At 39.3% G+C, this 17,594-nt stretch overlaps 1 protein-coding gene across 1 annotated transcript in view; it reads left to right on the top strand.

Moving 5' to 3' along the window:
- The window catches only part of hk1.L (hexokinase 1 L homeolog), a 49,750-nt gene extending 36,568 nt beyond the window's left edge, over nucleotides 1-13,182 (top strand). The window contains 9 exon segments of the mRNA NM_001103186.1: nucleotides 1,253-1,557; nucleotides 3,060-3,208; nucleotides 3,812-3,931; nucleotides 5,702-5,797; nucleotides 6,158-6,257; nucleotides 7,353-7,536; nucleotides 8,096-8,251; nucleotides 9,471-9,704; nucleotides 12,776-13,182. Coding sequence (NP_001096656.1) covers nucleotides 1,253-1,557; nucleotides 3,060-3,208; nucleotides 3,812-3,931; nucleotides 5,702-5,797; nucleotides 6,158-6,257; nucleotides 7,353-7,536; nucleotides 8,096-8,251; nucleotides 9,471-9,704; nucleotides 12,776-12,917 — 1,486 coding nt within the window. The 3' untranslated portion in view covers nucleotides 12,918-13,182.
- Nucleotides 13,183-17,594: the final 4,412 nt, after the last annotated feature.

Below are 17,594 nucleotides of genomic sequence, written 5' to 3'. Positions count from 1 at the left end.
AGTAAAATGAGTTGGGGAGCAACACTAGCATAAAAAATGTTCCGAGATGCCAAATAAGTGCTGTGATTGGCCATTTGGTAGCCCCTATGTGGATTGCAAGCTACATTGAGGCTCTGTTAGGCAGAACACCTGTTTTTTATACAACTAAAACTTGCCTCCAAAGCTGGAATTCAAAAATAAGCTCCTGCTTTGAGGCCACTGAGAGCAACATCCAAGGGGTTGGAGAGCAACATGTTGCTCACGAGCTACTGGTTGGGGATCACTGTCCTAGACACTCCTGGAAGCCCTCAATGGATGTCAGTTTTGGCAAGATTCAGAGAGAATGCCTGTGTACTCTCATAGTTAATTATGGAAGCCCAGCATGAATATCAGAAAAGGTTGATATTTTAGAGAGAATGCCTGTTGTAGTCTCATAGATACTCATGGATATAGTGTAGATACTCATGGATAGCCTAAATCTCACCCCTATCATATTATTAGAAGGGTTGTGTCACTGTTACCCAGCCAGACAGCTAGCCAGGCAGGAGAACTGTACAAAACAGCCTATTTTTGAGGACCGAGTTCAAGATTGCTACATCAGTTTTTTGGAAGTAACCTGTGGCATTTACTCTGTCGGTGAATATGATGAAATGATCTTGTAGATAAAATAATTTGAATAATTATCTTGTAGACAAAATAATAAGAATAATTAGGGATGCACCGAATCCAGGAATCCTTGTGCATGGCCGAACCAAATCCTAATTTGCATTTGGAAATTAGGTGTGGAAAGGGAAATCACATGACTTTTTGTCACAAAACAAGGAAGTAAAAATTTTTTCCCAACTTTCCGGCCCCTAATATGCATATGCAAATTAGGATCCGTTTCAGTATTTGCCCAAATCTTTCACAAAGGGTTTGGGATTAGGCCAAATCCCAAAAAGTGGATTCGGTGCATCTCTAAAAATAATGATATTACTGGATTTACACTTGCACAATAGCAATTGACAGTGCATTTGTCACTGACAATTGAGAGTGAATGTTTTCCATTTTTTTATTTATGGATTTGTTTATTACTATTACTATTTATTTGCTAATGGGTCTTTAGATTTTTATTGTATTTGTATTAATCAAAAGTTACAAATTACATTTCATAGTTGTGTAGTTTACTTCCCAGACCTGTTGTTGGTGTGTTCGGTATCTACAGTCCACTAAAGGGCAATGTGATGAGTACTCATTGGAATATAAATAATTGGGTGATATGTGAATTCTGCAGATATGCCAGGCGCTTGCATAAAACAGTAAGACGATTGGTTCCAGACTCGGATGTGAGATTCCTCTTATCCGAGAGTGGCAGTGGTAAAGGAGCTGCCATGGTAACTGCGGTGGCATACAGGCTGTCAGAACAGAGACGGCAGATTGACGAGACCTTAGAAGAGTTCAAGCTCAGCCGTGAACAGTTGCTTGAAGTGAAGCGGAGGATGCGGATTGAAATGGAGAATGGACTCCGGAAAAAGACTCATGAATCTGCAAAGGTTAAAATGTTAGCGACATTTGTAAGGAGTACACCAGATGGCACAGGTACATACCCTATATGTGTTCAGTTCTGCCCATTAAATATGTCTTCCTTACCCAGAACCTTTGTCTGTCTAAAGTTGGCCATAGACGCACTGATAATATCATACGAAACAATACGATATTCAGTGCGTGTATGGTGAGAGAAGAATTTGTCGATTAGGCTGAAATTTTGCCTTTGAAGGCACCTGAACATCGATAATCGTCAGATACAGGTAGAATTCTATTGTTTCTACCTGTATATCTGACGATTCAGCTCTACACGTGTGTATTGAAACGAACAAAGATCTTTTCCAGCAAAGATCATAAATGTAATGTCTATGGCCATCTTAACTGATGCTGACTGCAGATCTCCAGCAATCCCAGCAGGTCCTGAACTTGGGGGAATGTTACCAGTTGTAATTACAAGAAAATGGAGCATAGCACTCATCAGCTCTTTAAAAAATGGAAAAAAATTACACTATTTTTTGTTTGTATTCCCTTGAAAAGGTTGTGACCAAAACTTTGTGCTTGAAATAAAACAATTTTTTCACTTTTTAATGACCTGATGAGTGCAATGCTCTGTTTTCTTCTACACCGGCATCATATACAGGTCTGTTCTCAAAACTGCCTGATTATTCAATTACTGGCTATGTGTGCCCAATGTTACCGTAGGTGTATAATGACTATGAAGTGACTGTCTGATTGGATGCAGCACATATGATGTCAAGCTTTGTCTACTACACTGGAAAGAACGTTCTGGATAGTGGCAGTAACATATTACCTACTTGGGACCCTTTTATTATATCAAACGATTGGAGTATAAATCCTATGTTGCTGTTGTTCATCTCTAGTGCCCAGCACCCCATGACAATCTTTGTTTTTTGGTGGGTTCTGGGAGTGTTTACCTAACAGCAGTACAACCATTAATCAGTTGGTTCAACAAACAACAAACAGTATTAATATGTTTAAAGGGATACTGGCACCTTATTAAAAGCTTTTGATTTCCAGAGGATGACACATTTGTCGTGCTTAGTCTTAAATCATGTTGCTGGCCACATTCCCCTATGTTTGTGTTAAGTGGATTGGGTAGGGAAATCCACATATTATGAACAACAACAAAAAAGCATCATCCCCAGGAAATAAAGCTTGGGAATGATGTAGCTTTTGTTAATAAAATGTATTCATTTAAATAAAAAGAATCAACAGAATGCTTGTCCAATACAAGTCCCAATAATTGACCTCATGTTGAATATACAGTACTGAATGTATGTATATTGTCCCTTTAATAGAGAAACTAACCCCTTGTTAAAAAAAACCCTACCCCATATACCCCAGATGAAAGTAGCATTTGTTCATCCCTTTCTGTTCTCTGGTTGTGACTCCTGAAACAATGTAGTGAAAGTCAGTTCTCCAGGTCCAACTGCCTCTACGTTGTACAGTAATTATAAACAGAACTTTGTATGCAATGTCCTTGCTCATTAAAGCATGGGATATCATTTTTAGTGACTGTTTTTTTATCTTTGCAGAAAATGGAGACTTTCTGGCACTGGACCTTGGTGGTACAAACTTTAGAGTTTTACTTGTGAAAATTCGAAGTGGGAAAAGAAGAACCGTGGAAATGCACAATAAAATCTATGCCATCCCTACAGATGTCATGCAGGGGACAGGGGAAGAGGTACTGCTCATTATTTGTGTGGTTTAAACTGAAAAATCAGGCAGGCCTTATAGAAAATATTCTGTAGTTAAAGAAATTGTTTCCTTTGTACTGTTTAATACTGACAGTTGAAATACTGCCCATGTTGCCCCCAGTGTTCTGGTGTTCACATATTGTGAAATACTCACAGAAAAGCAACCTATAGCATTTTTAATTTTGCTAATTGTTAGATCAGTGAATAGGACTTTGCTATTTTTTACACTAAACAAAGCAAATTCTGACATTGAAAGTAAAGCCATATTCTCACCAAAACACATAAGTAGTCTGTTGAATGTAATGGTTCCAGCATACAGAGTTAGATAGCAGTTGTTGCTCTATTGGCTAATTCTTCCCTTAAATGTCTGGGGAGGTCATTGGTCGAATGGAAGTGACAAGGAAACACCTTACTCCTTCCTGGGCATGTCAGAGATGATGGGATATGGGGCAAGTGTAATTAATCAGTTTAGTATGAAGAATACTTTTTATTGGACGAGGAATCCTGACCTACAATTTACTATTACAACAGCACATAGTATTGCTAGAAGACTTTCCATTGTAACCCGTGGCCTCTGTTCTCCTTTACAGCTGTTTGATCACATTGTTCATTGTATTTCTGATTTCCTGGATTACATGGGAATTAAGGGAGCAAGACTTCCACTGGGCTTCACTTTCTCGTTCCCCTGCAAGCAGACCAGCTTGGATGCTGTAAGTTATCTTCTGTCTGTGGCTGTCGGTGGCTACCAGGCCTGGACTGTCAATCTGTAGATTCTGGCAGATGCCAGAGGGGCTGCCATAGACAGTTGCTATTTAGTGGGCTATTGGGGGTTGTTCTGGCCTATGTGCAATTTATATGCCAGGGCCTAGTTTGAATCCCAGTCTAGAGCTGGTGGCTACCCAGTGTTGCATGGCAGGGATGGAGGAATGCATTAAAGGTATATCGGAAGAGTAATAAAATTATTATCGTTCTTCATTTGAAAGTAATTACTTTATACTTTACCTTTAAAGGAAAAACCAATATGGCCAGAAGTGCCACATTTTGTATACTGCTTACTCCGCTAGCCTAAAGGTTCAGCATCCCTATAGAAGTAATGATCCAGTAATGATCAAATTTGACACAAAAGTTTACAATCCTGTATTTTGTTACAAGTGTCGGCAACACAATTAGGTGAATTTATCATAGAAGCTGATGCTACAGGTCTAATGATTGCATTTTGATGCTAACTGCACTGGCTTAGGGGCTGCCAAGTAATGTGAATCAGAATTTATTACTAATCAGCCTTGTATCGTGACATTTATATTCTGTATATATTCAGTATATTGTGAGCTGGTACCAAAGCTTGGGTAACTGACAGCAGCACAGAGCATGTGCAGTGAATCAGCAGAAAAGAAGATGGGAAGCTACTGGGGCATCTTCAGAGACACAGATCTTTACTGCTAAAGGGATGTGGTTGCCTTGGGCTGGTACAGAAGCACAAAATATAGGGGAAAGATTTACTTACCTCCAAATTTGTTGCCAGCATTCGCCACACTTCGCCAGGTGTAGATTCGCGTGGATCTGAAGTTATTGATAGTTTGCGATGTTACGCTAGCGATGTGACAATCAGCGGTTTGAAATTACGCTAGCGATCGGAAATTTGCATCCGGCGTGCAGTTAAAGTACAATGGCCGCATATGCAGCAGAAAACACATTACACTACACAAGGCCAGGAAACCGTAATAAATGTTTTCTAATGCCCTACACATGTGCCCACAGTATAGTTTAGGTGCCATATGTTATCGCTCTTTATCAGCCTATCACCCTTATATAAGTAAAAGACGCCAGCATTTTTTGGGACTTAGAAAAAAATTAAACTTTTTTTGGAGCAATCCCTATCTACTCTATTGCACTTCGCCTGGTCTGAGGTGGCAAAGTAAAGTCTGGTGCAAGAGGTAACGTTCACGAAAATCCGCAACTTAGTGAATTAGTGTAGTTAGGTCCCTTCGCCATAGCGCAACTTCATCTGGTGTAAGGGTGCGAAGTAGCACTTGAGTAGGTCCACTTCACTAGCGAATTTACGCCAGCGCCCGTTAGTAAATCGGCGAAGTAATGAAATTATGTCACACTGGCGAATTTTCACTAGTGTTAGCCACTTTGACCTTTAGTAATTTTGCCCAATAATGTACAACTTTTGTAGCCTACTTCTTTGTTTAGCTTTTAGTTCACATTTAAAAAATGTCATCTTGAAATAAGAGACCATTATACATCTTTTTTTACATTCTTTAACCTTGGGGCCCCTGAACATTGGAAACTATAGTTCTTGCTGCTTGATTATCAATGGGAGTTTGCTCTGTGTTGTAGTTCAGTCACTTCTTATGTACCATGATTAATAAACTCCTATTTCCAATACGAACTCCCTTTGCTCCCTGCATGCACTGAGCCCTAGGAATGATCTCACGGTCAGCACTGAAATAAACACCACTTTGTCTCTTGCCCAGGGCATATTAGTCACATGGACCAAAGGTTTCAAGTCCACTGATTGTGAGGGAGAAGATGTGGTTAATCTATTAAGAGAAGGAATTAAGAGAAGAGAGGTATGTGACTGCGATTCTTGTGCAGCAAGTGACTTGGAAATGTATCATGGACTGTATTACAATTGCCCACTTGAGTGTAAATAATACATATAAGGCTAGTTTCGCAGGTGCTTAATAGTCCAGTATGAATGTGTTTCTGGCACCTTTAAAACAGTAAATGCTACATATTTCTAGGAGTCAGACAAGACTCTTTATCTACAGGGTGAAATGTTTCATTCTTCTTAAAACTTGTAAGAAAGGTAATTTCACTGCTTGTGTCTATTTAGTAAATAGAGTCTAGTACTTTATTATTGCAGTCTTTCTTCAAATTGAATTATCTTACTATTGGTAACATAGACTTCTTGAATTCTCCACTTTCAGGAGTTTGACCTGGATGTGGTTGCGATTGTGAATGATACAGTAGGAACCATGATGACCTGTGCATATGAAGATCCAAACTGTGAAATTGGTCTGATCGTTGGTAAGTGGTGGGTGTAACACCAACATCTGAAAAGCCAAGAAAAGGAATACACTCAGTATGTATTTGATTCTGCAATCAATAGGAACTCAATAGGAATTTTGTTTTTCTTATAGTTAGAACCAAGAGTACCAGCCTCTTTAAAGGAGAAGGAAAGGTTAAAACTAAGTAAGCCTTATCAGAAAGGTCCATCTACATATACCAGTAAACCCCCAAAGTAATGCTGCTCTGAGTCCTCTGTCAAAAGAAACACTGCATTTCTTTCCTTCTATTGTGTACACATGGGCTTCTGTATCAGACTTCCTGCCTTCAGCTTAAACCTCATTGCCCTGGGCAAGAGCATGCTCAGTTTGCTCCTCTTCCCCCACCCCTCCCTTCTCTACTGTAATCTGAGCCCAGAGCAGGGAGAGACTCAGGCAGGAAGTGATGTCACACCACATTAATACTACAGCTCTTATCCTAAACACACAGAGAGTTTCTAGAGCTTTTTACTCAGGTATGGTAAAACATTCTACAGAATAAATATTGCATTCTAGCTTGCACTATTGCAGCTAATCTATTGGCAATAAAATGGCTCCGTAGCTTTCCTTCTCCTTTAAGGTGAACTAAGTGAGCACAATGAATTACATTACAGTTCAGTACAGCAGGATCTTTATTCCTGAAAAGTAAATCCAAAACCAGATGTGATTATGGTTTTATTTGTTCCACTGAATGTTTCAAGCTCTGTTAATCTTTATCAAGTGACCAGGGACTTCTGTGTACAGTCTGTTGATGCAACATCTTACCCACCTGCTGAGGTCAAATCAAATATTTGTGGCACTTTAATTAGTGTCACAAAAGGCCAAAATGATCATGACAAGGCTGCTATTTTCCTGTTTACAGTTAGAATACATTTTAAATGTTATACATGCACAGATTTGCTGTCCTGTAAAATAAAGCTACAAAAACACATACGCTAGCAGAACATAATCAATCAGTGACACTATTCAGTAGTCAGTTTGTTTGTTTTTTTTCTTACTTAAAATAGGGTCCGTCACAGAAACAACAAAAAAGCAATTCGTATGCAATCTTATATATTTATGTTGTATTTTTTATTAGGGACTGGCAGCAATGCATGCTACATGGAAGAGACAAAGAACATAGAAATGGTGGATGGAGAACAGGGGAGAATGTGTGTGAACATGGAATGGGGAGCATTTGGGGACAATGGATGTCTTGATGATATCCGCACAGTCTATGACAAGGCTGTCGATGAATTGTCATTAAATTCAGGGAAACAAAGGTATGCTCTTTTAATTCAGTCAGGAGCAGTTGATCCTGTTGTACTGGTGTTATTTTAGTAACTCTATGAAAGTGAATTTATGGGCTCTTTATCTCTCTTACAGCTAATATTCCATGTAGTGCCCATCTGATCTCCCATACAATTACTTTCCATCATGTAGCCTCCTAATTTCCTGCACAATTTGCCATCCTTCAGGTGCCTGTCTTCCATGTAGAGCCCTTCTGATCTCTTCCACTGCTTATATTCTATGCAGTGCTCTCTTGATCTCCCAACAATTTACCTACCATCTGATGCCCTTCTGATCACCCCCACAGTTTTCCTTCTGCCCTTGTGATCTTACCCACAGTTTAGCTGCCAGTTGATGGCTCATCTAGTGCCTGAATCAGCATGTGCAGTGGGACCAGCACATGTACAAATGTCTCCATATTTTGGACTTTAGCCTTAGAATTCATGTTAAAAGTTCAGAAGCTACTCAAATGAAACTTGGAAGGAAGCAATTTTCTTATGAGGGCAAATATAAAGCAAAGCCAGTATTACCGTATTTGCCATGTTCCTGCAGGTATGAGAAGATGATCAGCGGCATGTATTTAGGAGAAATTGTGCGCAACATATTAATTGACTTCACAAAAAGAGGATTCCTGTTCAGAGGACAGATTAGCGAGGCGCTGAAAACCACAAGTATCTTTGAAACCAAATTCCTTTCCCAAATTGAGAGGTAGGTAACAGACACTCTCTTTCAGATTTTTTCTGATATCTTGTATGTTATGTATCTTCAGTCTCACAAATGCTGCCTGTTAAAGGAAAACAGCTCACCATAGCTTTGATACAAAGGATACTTGGACATACAGCAGTTAATCCTTTGCAAATGGAAAAAGTGGCGTTTGGACAGGTTTGCTGTAACCGTTGGCAGTTTGAAGGTGAAGATGCACAATATGACACCCTATGATGTAGAAACTCTAGAGAAACTCCAGTAGCACCGCAATATATCGCATTGTGGTGCTTATTTATTCCATATATACTGTATATTCACAAAGGGCAACGTTTATCCAAAATGATGCCCATTGTGCATAGGTATATGGAATAAATAAGCACCTTTTACACAACACAATATATTGGTTTGCTACTGGAGTTTCTTTACTATGGATATTCTTAGTGGCACTAACATGTCAGATGTAGCCAAATCAGTTGCACTGACTTGCTCAGAGTCTGCTATAATATCAGAAATACAATCCTGGAGGTCACTCCCTGGAGAGAAATGCTTGAGAAATGCCACATAATCTGCATGCAAAAGTGTGGAATTACCCCAAACTGATTTGTCTTCTGTTCTACATCACTTTATTTCTGGAAATGCTTCTACAGGGTGAGTTAAACATATTTCATAGTCTGATATGTACAGTATTGGACAATGCAGCCTTACAGGACTGAGATCTTGGGTTCAATTCTGACCAAGGTGCTACCTGGATTTCCCACCCCACCCCATGCATTTCCCACAGACCAAAACCAGACTGACAAGTTTATGGGATTCAGCTGAATTTGCCACTAGTATGTGTCTGAGGGCCTGTCGTAGTCAAATTGTAATATTTCCCACACTAGCTCTGCTCAACAGGCCAGTGCTATATAGATAAAGATTAGTAAATAAGTGAAATATTCTCAGGTCACCATCTAAATTTTGTCTAGGAATACACACACACAGCTAAACCTTGTTCAAGTCTACAGTATTTGTGTCTGTGCATAGCTACATATTTGCTCAGGCAGGTAATGCTCTTATCCTCGCCCACCTTGACTAATGTAATATGTTTTTCAATGGTTCTTCTACGAGGTTCAACATAAGATGTTGCAATGCAGAGTCTAACAGACCCTTTAATTATTTTCTGCTAAAATTTTCTAGTGCTCATCCTGTACATGTATTGACTCTATTTGTATTCTCTTTACAGTGACAGATTAGCTTTGCTCCAAGTCCGGTCTATCCTTCAGCAATTAGGTCTGAACAGCACCTGCGATGACAGTATAATTGTAAAGGAGGTGTGTGGAGCTGTATCTAGAAGGGCAGCCCAGTTGTGCGGTGCAGGCATGGCAGCCGTTGTGGATAAAATCCGAGAAAACAGGGGCTTAGACCATCTGGACGTCACAGTTGGAGTTGATGGAACATTATATAAATTACATCCACAGTAAGTTCTTGTTTTATAGCATAATAGTATATAATATATAGTATATATACTGTCAATTCTTAAGGCTTGTATGGATAGTGTTGTGTTTGTATGTTTTTGTTTCTAATGTCAGGCAAAATTAAAACCTCTCTCACTAGGGGGCAGTACTGGCCAGAAAACACACTCCTCAAGACTACTGGTGGCCATAGACGTAACAATTACGATCTTTCTTGGAAAATATCTACAAACAATAGAATTCTACCTGTATCTGATGATCCGGCACTAACAGTGGCCGATGTTTGGGTGCCTTCAGAGGCAACCGATCAAAATTTCCCGTCCAGCCTGATCGATGAGCTGACCAATATCCAAGTCTTCTGCCGATATTGGTCAGCTCTTTTCCCACCATACACACACTGAATATTGTACGAAAACTCGTTTCGTATGATATTATCTATGCGTCTATGGCCACCGAATGTCCTTTCTTTGCATAAGAGTACAACCAAGAATAATGTCTTACAAGCAGAAGTGACACAGCTAAGTCATAAGGAGCTGTTTCTTCTGCTGCCTTTTAACAAAGAGTCAAATCAGACAAGAAAGGGACAGTGATATCATGCAACATTTTGTATTATTGTGTATAACCCGCTTACATCAAGTCATGCTGTATATCTACATACAAAACACAAAGTATAATTGTTCTTTATATTGCGCTGACATCATTCATATCAGTCCCTGGCCCAGTGGAGCTTAATTAAAGGAAAACTATACCCCCCAAACAATGTAGGTCTCTATAAAAAGATATTGCATAAAACAACTCATATATAAAACCCTGCTTCATTTAAATAAACTATTTTCATAATAATATACTTTTTAGTAGTACCGTATATACTCGAGTATAAGCCGAGTTTTTCAGCATCCAAAATGTGCTGAAAAAGTCTACCTCTGCTTATACTGGGGTCAGCGGGCAGTAGCTGAGATTGCAGTCACTTTTAATCATTCCTATACCAACAGTTCACTTGGGGAGAGACTGCAATATCCCACAATACCCTCTGTTGGTTTTATGAAAGAATAACAGTGCGCCCTCTGTTGGTTATATCAAAGAATAACAGTGACTGCAATATCACACAGCGCCATCTGTTGGTTGTATCAAAGAATAACAGTGACTGCAATATCACACATCGCCATCTGTTGGTTATATCAAAGAATAACAGTAACTGCAATATCACACAGCGCCATCTGTTGGTTGTATCAAAGAATAACAGTGACTGCAATATCACAGCGCCATCTGTTGGTTATATCAAACAATAACAGTAACTGCAATATCACACAGCGCCATCTGTTGGTTGTATCAAAGAATAACAGTGACTGCAATATCACACAGCGCCATCTGTTGGTTTTATCAAAGAATAACAGTGACTGCAATATCACACAGCGCCATCTGTTGGTTATATCAAAGAATAACAGTAACTGCAATATCACACAGCGCCATCTGTTGGTTGTATCAAAGAATAACAGTGACTGCAATATCACACAGTGCCCTCTGTTGGTTATATGAAAGAATAACAGTGACTGCAATATCACACAGCGCCCTCTGTTGGTTGTATAATGGATTAACAGTGATGGCAATATCACACAGCACCCTCTGTTGGTTATACGAAAGATTAACAGTGATGGCAATATCACACAGCACTCTCTGCACAATTCTCTGTCACCATCAACTTTGCAAAGAAGTCCGGTTTATCGCTGGGGGAGTCTCTTTGGCGGAATGTGCGCTGCTGGGAGACAGGGCTGTAGTTGTGTCTAGGCTTATACTAGAGTCAATAAGTTTTCCCAGTTTTCGTAGGTAAAATTAGGTACCTCGGCTTATACTCGGATCGGCTTATACTCGAGTATATACGGTATGTGCCATTGGGTAATCATAAATAGAAAATTACCACTTTAAAAAATAAGGGCCGCCCCCTGGGATCATACAATTCACTGTGAACACAAACAAACCAAACAAATCATACATGTTAGGTCACATGAGCCAATTAACAGACAGAGTTCTGTCTTTTGCTTCAACACTTCTTCCTGTTACAGTTAGAGTTGCAGTATTTCTGGTCAGGTGATCTCTGAGGCAGCACACAGACCATCACGAAATGGTGGTTCAAGGCAAGAGATGTAAAAGGGCAATATTTATTTAAATATATATAGTTTGGTAAAATGCTTATTTAAAATGCTATAAATTTGTTGCTTGAATATTCATTTTGGGGGTATAGTTTTCCTTTAAGGTCCATATCACAAACACTATGGTCAATTTTATCTAGAGCCTATAAGTTTTGGAGTGTGGTCAGGCCCGGATTTGTAGGCGAGTGATTGGACCGCACGGCCTAGGGGCGCCTGCCCGAGTAATCTGGCCCTGAGTGTGGTAGGAAAAGGGAGAACACAGACACAGGGAGAACATACAAACTCCTTGAAGATATATGTCTGATCACTGGAACACCAAAAGGATTGCACTCTCTATTTAATTATTCATACTTTTAGTGTGTAACAGGACTTCAGCAGAGCCAATAACTTCCCAAAAAAGTTTTTCGACACAATATTTCCTCTCCAGTTCTTTCCATGATCTCCATTCCCTCCTCATTTGCTGCACCCTGTCTCTGCACCTTTCCCAGTTTTTGTGCTTTTTTTTTTCAAGCATTGCTAGTGATGCTTGAAGTAGGAGATTTCACACATTGGGCCAGATTCAATTTAGTGAGAAAAAATGATTTCAAGGTTTATCATGTGAAAACTCATGGTTGCAACAATTATGGGACCTGTTATCCAGAATGATTGCGACCTGTGGATTCTTAAGTTTACTAAAAAATCATTTAAACATGATGTAAACGCAATAGAATTGGTTTGCCTCCAAGAAGGATTAATTATATCTTAGTTGATATCAAGTACAAGGTATGGTTTTATTATACAGAATGATTTGTTTAATAAGGAGTCTATGGGAGACGGCCGTCCAGTAATTTGGAGCTTTCTGGAAAAGGGGTTTCTGAATTACGCATCCTATACCTGTAATAGAAAACATTTTTGATCCTAATTCTAACTTATTGTGATTCCTGTTTCAGCTTCTCCAAAATCATGCACCAAACAGTTAAGGACCTCGCCCCGAAGTGCAATGTCTCTTTTCTCCTCTCGGAGGATGGGAGCGGTAAAGGAGCGGCTCTGATCACTGCTGTGGCCTGCAGACTCCGCACCGAACAAAACTAAATCCTGATCATCTTCCTTGTATGCTCCTGCCTTTTCAGCACTTTCATTTCAAGCAGTAACCGTAACAAGGCTGGTCAGCTCCAGCCATCATGTCCATAGGAAGATAATATGGGAAAATAGGAGGTCACAGTAGAAAGTACTTGCTAGAAACGTGCACTCCTCAGTATGAGGCCCACAGTTAAACAGGAAGTCTACCTTTAACTTAACTATTAGTATGTTATACAATGTCCTGTTTTAGCAACTTTTCAATCAGTCTTCATTTTTTTAAAAAAAAAAATTTTTTGCATTATTTGTCGTTCTTTTCTGCCTCTTTCCACATTTAACTGAGGCTCACTGACAAATGTATTATTTATTTTTCTATTCTCTCCTGTTCCTCTTCCAGTCTTTCATTCAAACCATTGCCTATTTGTTAGGGTAAGTTGTACCCTAGCAACCAGATAGCTGCTGAAATTCCAAAAAGGAGAGCTGCTGAACAAATAACTAAATAATAAAAAAAAACTATAAAAATGAAGACCATTTGCAAATTGTCTCAGTATCTTTGGCTACAGCCTATTAATGGTGTAATTTAAAGGTGAACTACCCCTATAAAGTGCAAGCAAACCTGTTGGTCAATGATAATGATTTATAATTTATTCTTTTATATGTTATTTATCAGTTTGTAAGCGCCCAACAATGTAATATTCTGTTTCAAAAAGATACGATATTATGTGACATACAGTTATTTTAGGCCTAAACTCATTATGGTTTTTAAACGTACAATTATTTAATAGGTTTATCCATTACGTGGCCTCTCTGCTTGTTTCTGAATCTCCACAGCCATTGGGGTTGATGGAAATCGTAGTTATGGGGTGCAGAAGGGTGACGGGTGGGATTAGAATGTAGAATGGTTTGCATTCCAGAGCTCACAAAACATCTTCCTAAATCATGTACCACTGGGGACACGTCTGTTACATGTCAGTGGCAATTCTCAATGCTTGTATGAATAGTGTTGTGTCAATTGTATGTACCAAATCCCACGCATATGTTTTTGTTTCCCACGTCAGGCAAAATTCAGCTTGTTTATTTCTGGGAGGCATCATCAATGAACTACGCAAAGCAGGCCCCAAGAACTGAAAGGGTTGGACACTTTTATATAAATATTATTTGATTTTTGCACTGTGATTGGATGTGTTGAGATGGTGTGAATTCCATTTTTAAATGTCTGTATTAGAAAACCAAGCCTGATCAATCCAGTGTAAAACAGAAAGAGATATATTTGCCACTCTAGGTCCCTAATGTTATTTATCAACTTAATAAACTTTTTCCAATGTGTGTTACTTGGCATTCTGTGTTTTTATTCCTATTACAGTGCCTGTGATTAAGGAGGTTATTTACTGAAATCCAAATTCATCTCAAAGCTTGCCTAAACTCTTATACCCTAATTTGCCTTATTTATTTTTGCCTTATTTATTAATAAACAAGCAAAAACCCAAGTCGTACTTTTTTCAGACTTTTCTCCCAAATCGAATTTTTCAGGTATTGCCGAAAACTCCGAATTTATTGGATTATTGGGCTAAACCCAGTGCAGACCATTATATTTTCCAAATGGTAAAGGGACTTCTCCCATTGACTTATACATGACCTCAACAGGTCTGAGATGGCAGATTTTTGGATTTAGGATTTTTGCACCATTGGCCTGGCAAGATAAATTTGATGTTTAGTACATAACATCAAATTTATCTTGCCAGGCCTTTTGGGGCAAAAAAAAAAAGTGAAATTTTGGAGATTTTTTATACTCCAATGGTGCAAAAATCCCAAATCCAAAAATGCAAAATCCAATCCAATACAAAATCCTAAATGTATTGGATTGAAACCAGTGTTAAATTTAAATCAATGCAATGTGCTTTAGAGATAAGCAAGTGGCTCCTACCCTATAAATAGTAGCTTGCCATATTGTCAACATCAGCCTATTTGGTTTAAGGGCAAGGGCACATAGAGCAGGGGTGTCCAAACTTTTGGCTCGCCGGGCCTCATTGGAAAAGAAAAATTGTCTGGGGCCACACATAAAACACACAAACATGTTTGATATGTAAAAGTAAAGGAAATACACAGAAAATAACTACAATGCCAGTTGGATAACCAGATGGAGCTATAGACTGAAATAAGGGACACCTGGATATTAAATAGACTTATTATTATATTATTATTACTAACTGGGCAATGGGCAGAGTCCCCCATCTCCTATATCCTTTGCGACTAAACGTTTCCTCGGGAACCAAGCGATTCATATGCATCCTGGGTCGCGTGTGGCCCTTGGGCCGCAGTTTGGACACCCCTGGCATAGAACAAAGATTCCATTGCTCTCAGACTGTGTATTATTTCAGGCTGAGAGAAGCAAATCAACTCCGTGCCTCTGCTCCATTCATTGAAGCTGCTTCCACTTACGTGTGCCGTGCAGTCATATGTAGCGGAGCGGAGGTCAGCCCAAAGATGCCTCCTTTTGTATATTTGGGCTGACCTCTGCTCCCACGGATCAAATTCAGATAAATTGAGATATGGCACAGGGGGTATCCACTACTCTCATCCTATAAAAAATACACAGACTGAGAGCAGCAGAGTGAACACTCTTGTGCCCATAGCCTAATCCTATCACAAAGCCATTGTGGATAAATACTAGGGATGCACCGAATCCACTATTTGTGATTCGGCCGAATCCCTGAATCCTTCGTGAAAGATTCAGCCAAACACCGAACCGAACCCTAATTTGCATATGCAAATTAGTGGTAGGAAAGGGAAAAGTGGAAAAAATTCTTCATTTGTGATGAAAAGTCACGTGATTTCCCTACCTAATTTACATATGCAAATTAGGATTCCGTTCGGCCTGACACAAGGATTCGACCGAATCCTGCTGAAAAAGGCCGAATCCCGAACCATATCCTGGATTCGGTGCATCCCTAATAAATAAAAAATGTTTTTACTTTTGCCTGAAAACTACAGTATGTGTAATACTGTGTAAAGTCATTTTTACTGTACTGATGCAAAAGTCCTGGCATAAGCGCAATCCATTTCATTCCTGGTAAACAACAGAAACTATACGTTTAATTTACACATTGACGTCACTTATAAAAGCTGCTTGGGATGGGCCCATACACCCTCCTGGTACTTTGCAATGATGAATAATGAGCAAGTATTAAAACTAGGGAACTCTGGAGTTGCTAACATAGCAAACACTTTTTTTTTCCACAGCATTTTACAAGTCACCACTGATTTTTATGCTGGAATTTGTTGGCTTTGTGGTGTCCTGAAATCAACACACAATGGGTCATTTTCTAATTCCTGGCCCACAGGTCTGTGTTCCAAAATAGAGATCGGAGATCAGCAACTGCGTCCATTACTTGCAGCCGAGATCAGCAATCGCACCCATTATTTGCACTTGCATGCTGACTTAAAGAACCCCAGTATGTCTGTGACACCAATTTTATTTCAAAATGGTGAGGACTGGCTAAACAATAACTGTAGAAAAACTAAGGATATTGGAGAGGACTTTACCAGGCAATTTCGATCCCAGTCACTAATATTTGAGGACTATCCACTATTGAAACTTGTAAGCGCTGAGATGCCATCAAAGCTTACATCCCAAATCTACTGGCTGCTAGTCCGAGCCCCAACTGCCCCATTCCTCCGAACATTCCTTAAATGGCGGGACACGTTAGGGGACCTGGGATAGGACCAATGAGAGGAGGTGACTGACGAACATACCGTATATCTAGTATCCTGATACGATACATATTTTTGTACCAGGACTACCTGAAAACTGCACGGATTTGGCACCACTACCCCCCCCCCTCCCCTTCTCTCTTTTTCTTTTGCTTTATTGAATGAAAACCAATAAAAAGCAATGTTTTAAAAAAAATGTTAAAAAAAGGATATTGTTGAGCTACGTATGTCTATTTTTGCAATGAAAATAGGAAAATATACAGAGGTGTTTCATTTTATGGTATCCAGCAGGCAATGAAAGGGCACTGTTGGAGTGGACTATCCAGAAATTAAAAGGAATATATCAGAGATGCCGGAACACCAGGTTTTTGTACATTTTATGTGGCATCAAAAATGTCTTGGCAACTTCTAATTCTCTCAGCATTATAGTAGAGCTAGAATGGCTTTGTTGATAACTAAATGGAAATTTTTAATGGATATATTTTAGAAATACATAGAATTTTATTTAAAATAATAGAAAAGTGGGTATTTGTAGGTTGATCTCCGCTCTGTGTAGCTGAACTCAGACCAAAGCTGTGTAGTGTAGCAGTGCAATTACCGGAAGCTGCCTCTCTCCACCTCATTAAAGGTGAAGGAAAGTCATTTTATACTTGGGGATGCCAAAAGTTAAGCAATAGTATTCCTGGTTCTTCACTCTTCAAATTTCCCAGGGCAGACGCATGCGCAGTAGAACAAAACTGACGCCTTTTTCGTTACATATCGGCTTTTCGCTCTAGAGAAAGACGATCTCTCCATGGTGCTCGCTGGAATAACCCTGAGTCAGTGCAGTTTTCTCCTTATAGGGGCACCAACCTATCAAAATACGAAACGCGTTGGGCATTGTACTGTTAAAAATACTTGACTATAATAAATTCTTTAAAGGCAAAAGACATTGCCGTAAATCTATTTCGAAACAAACCCCCTTGAGCTAAAGTATCCAGT

Source organism: Xenopus laevis, chromosome 7L (assembly GCF_017654675.1).
Source record: "Xenopus laevis strain J_2021 chromosome 7L, Xenopus_laevis_v10.1, whole genome shotgun sequence".
NCBI lineage: Eukaryota > Metazoa > Chordata > Amphibia > Anura > Pipidae > Xenopus > Xenopus laevis.
The sequence above is the reverse complement of the archived record's forward strand: the minus strand, read 5'-3'. Positions and strand labels throughout refer to the sequence as shown.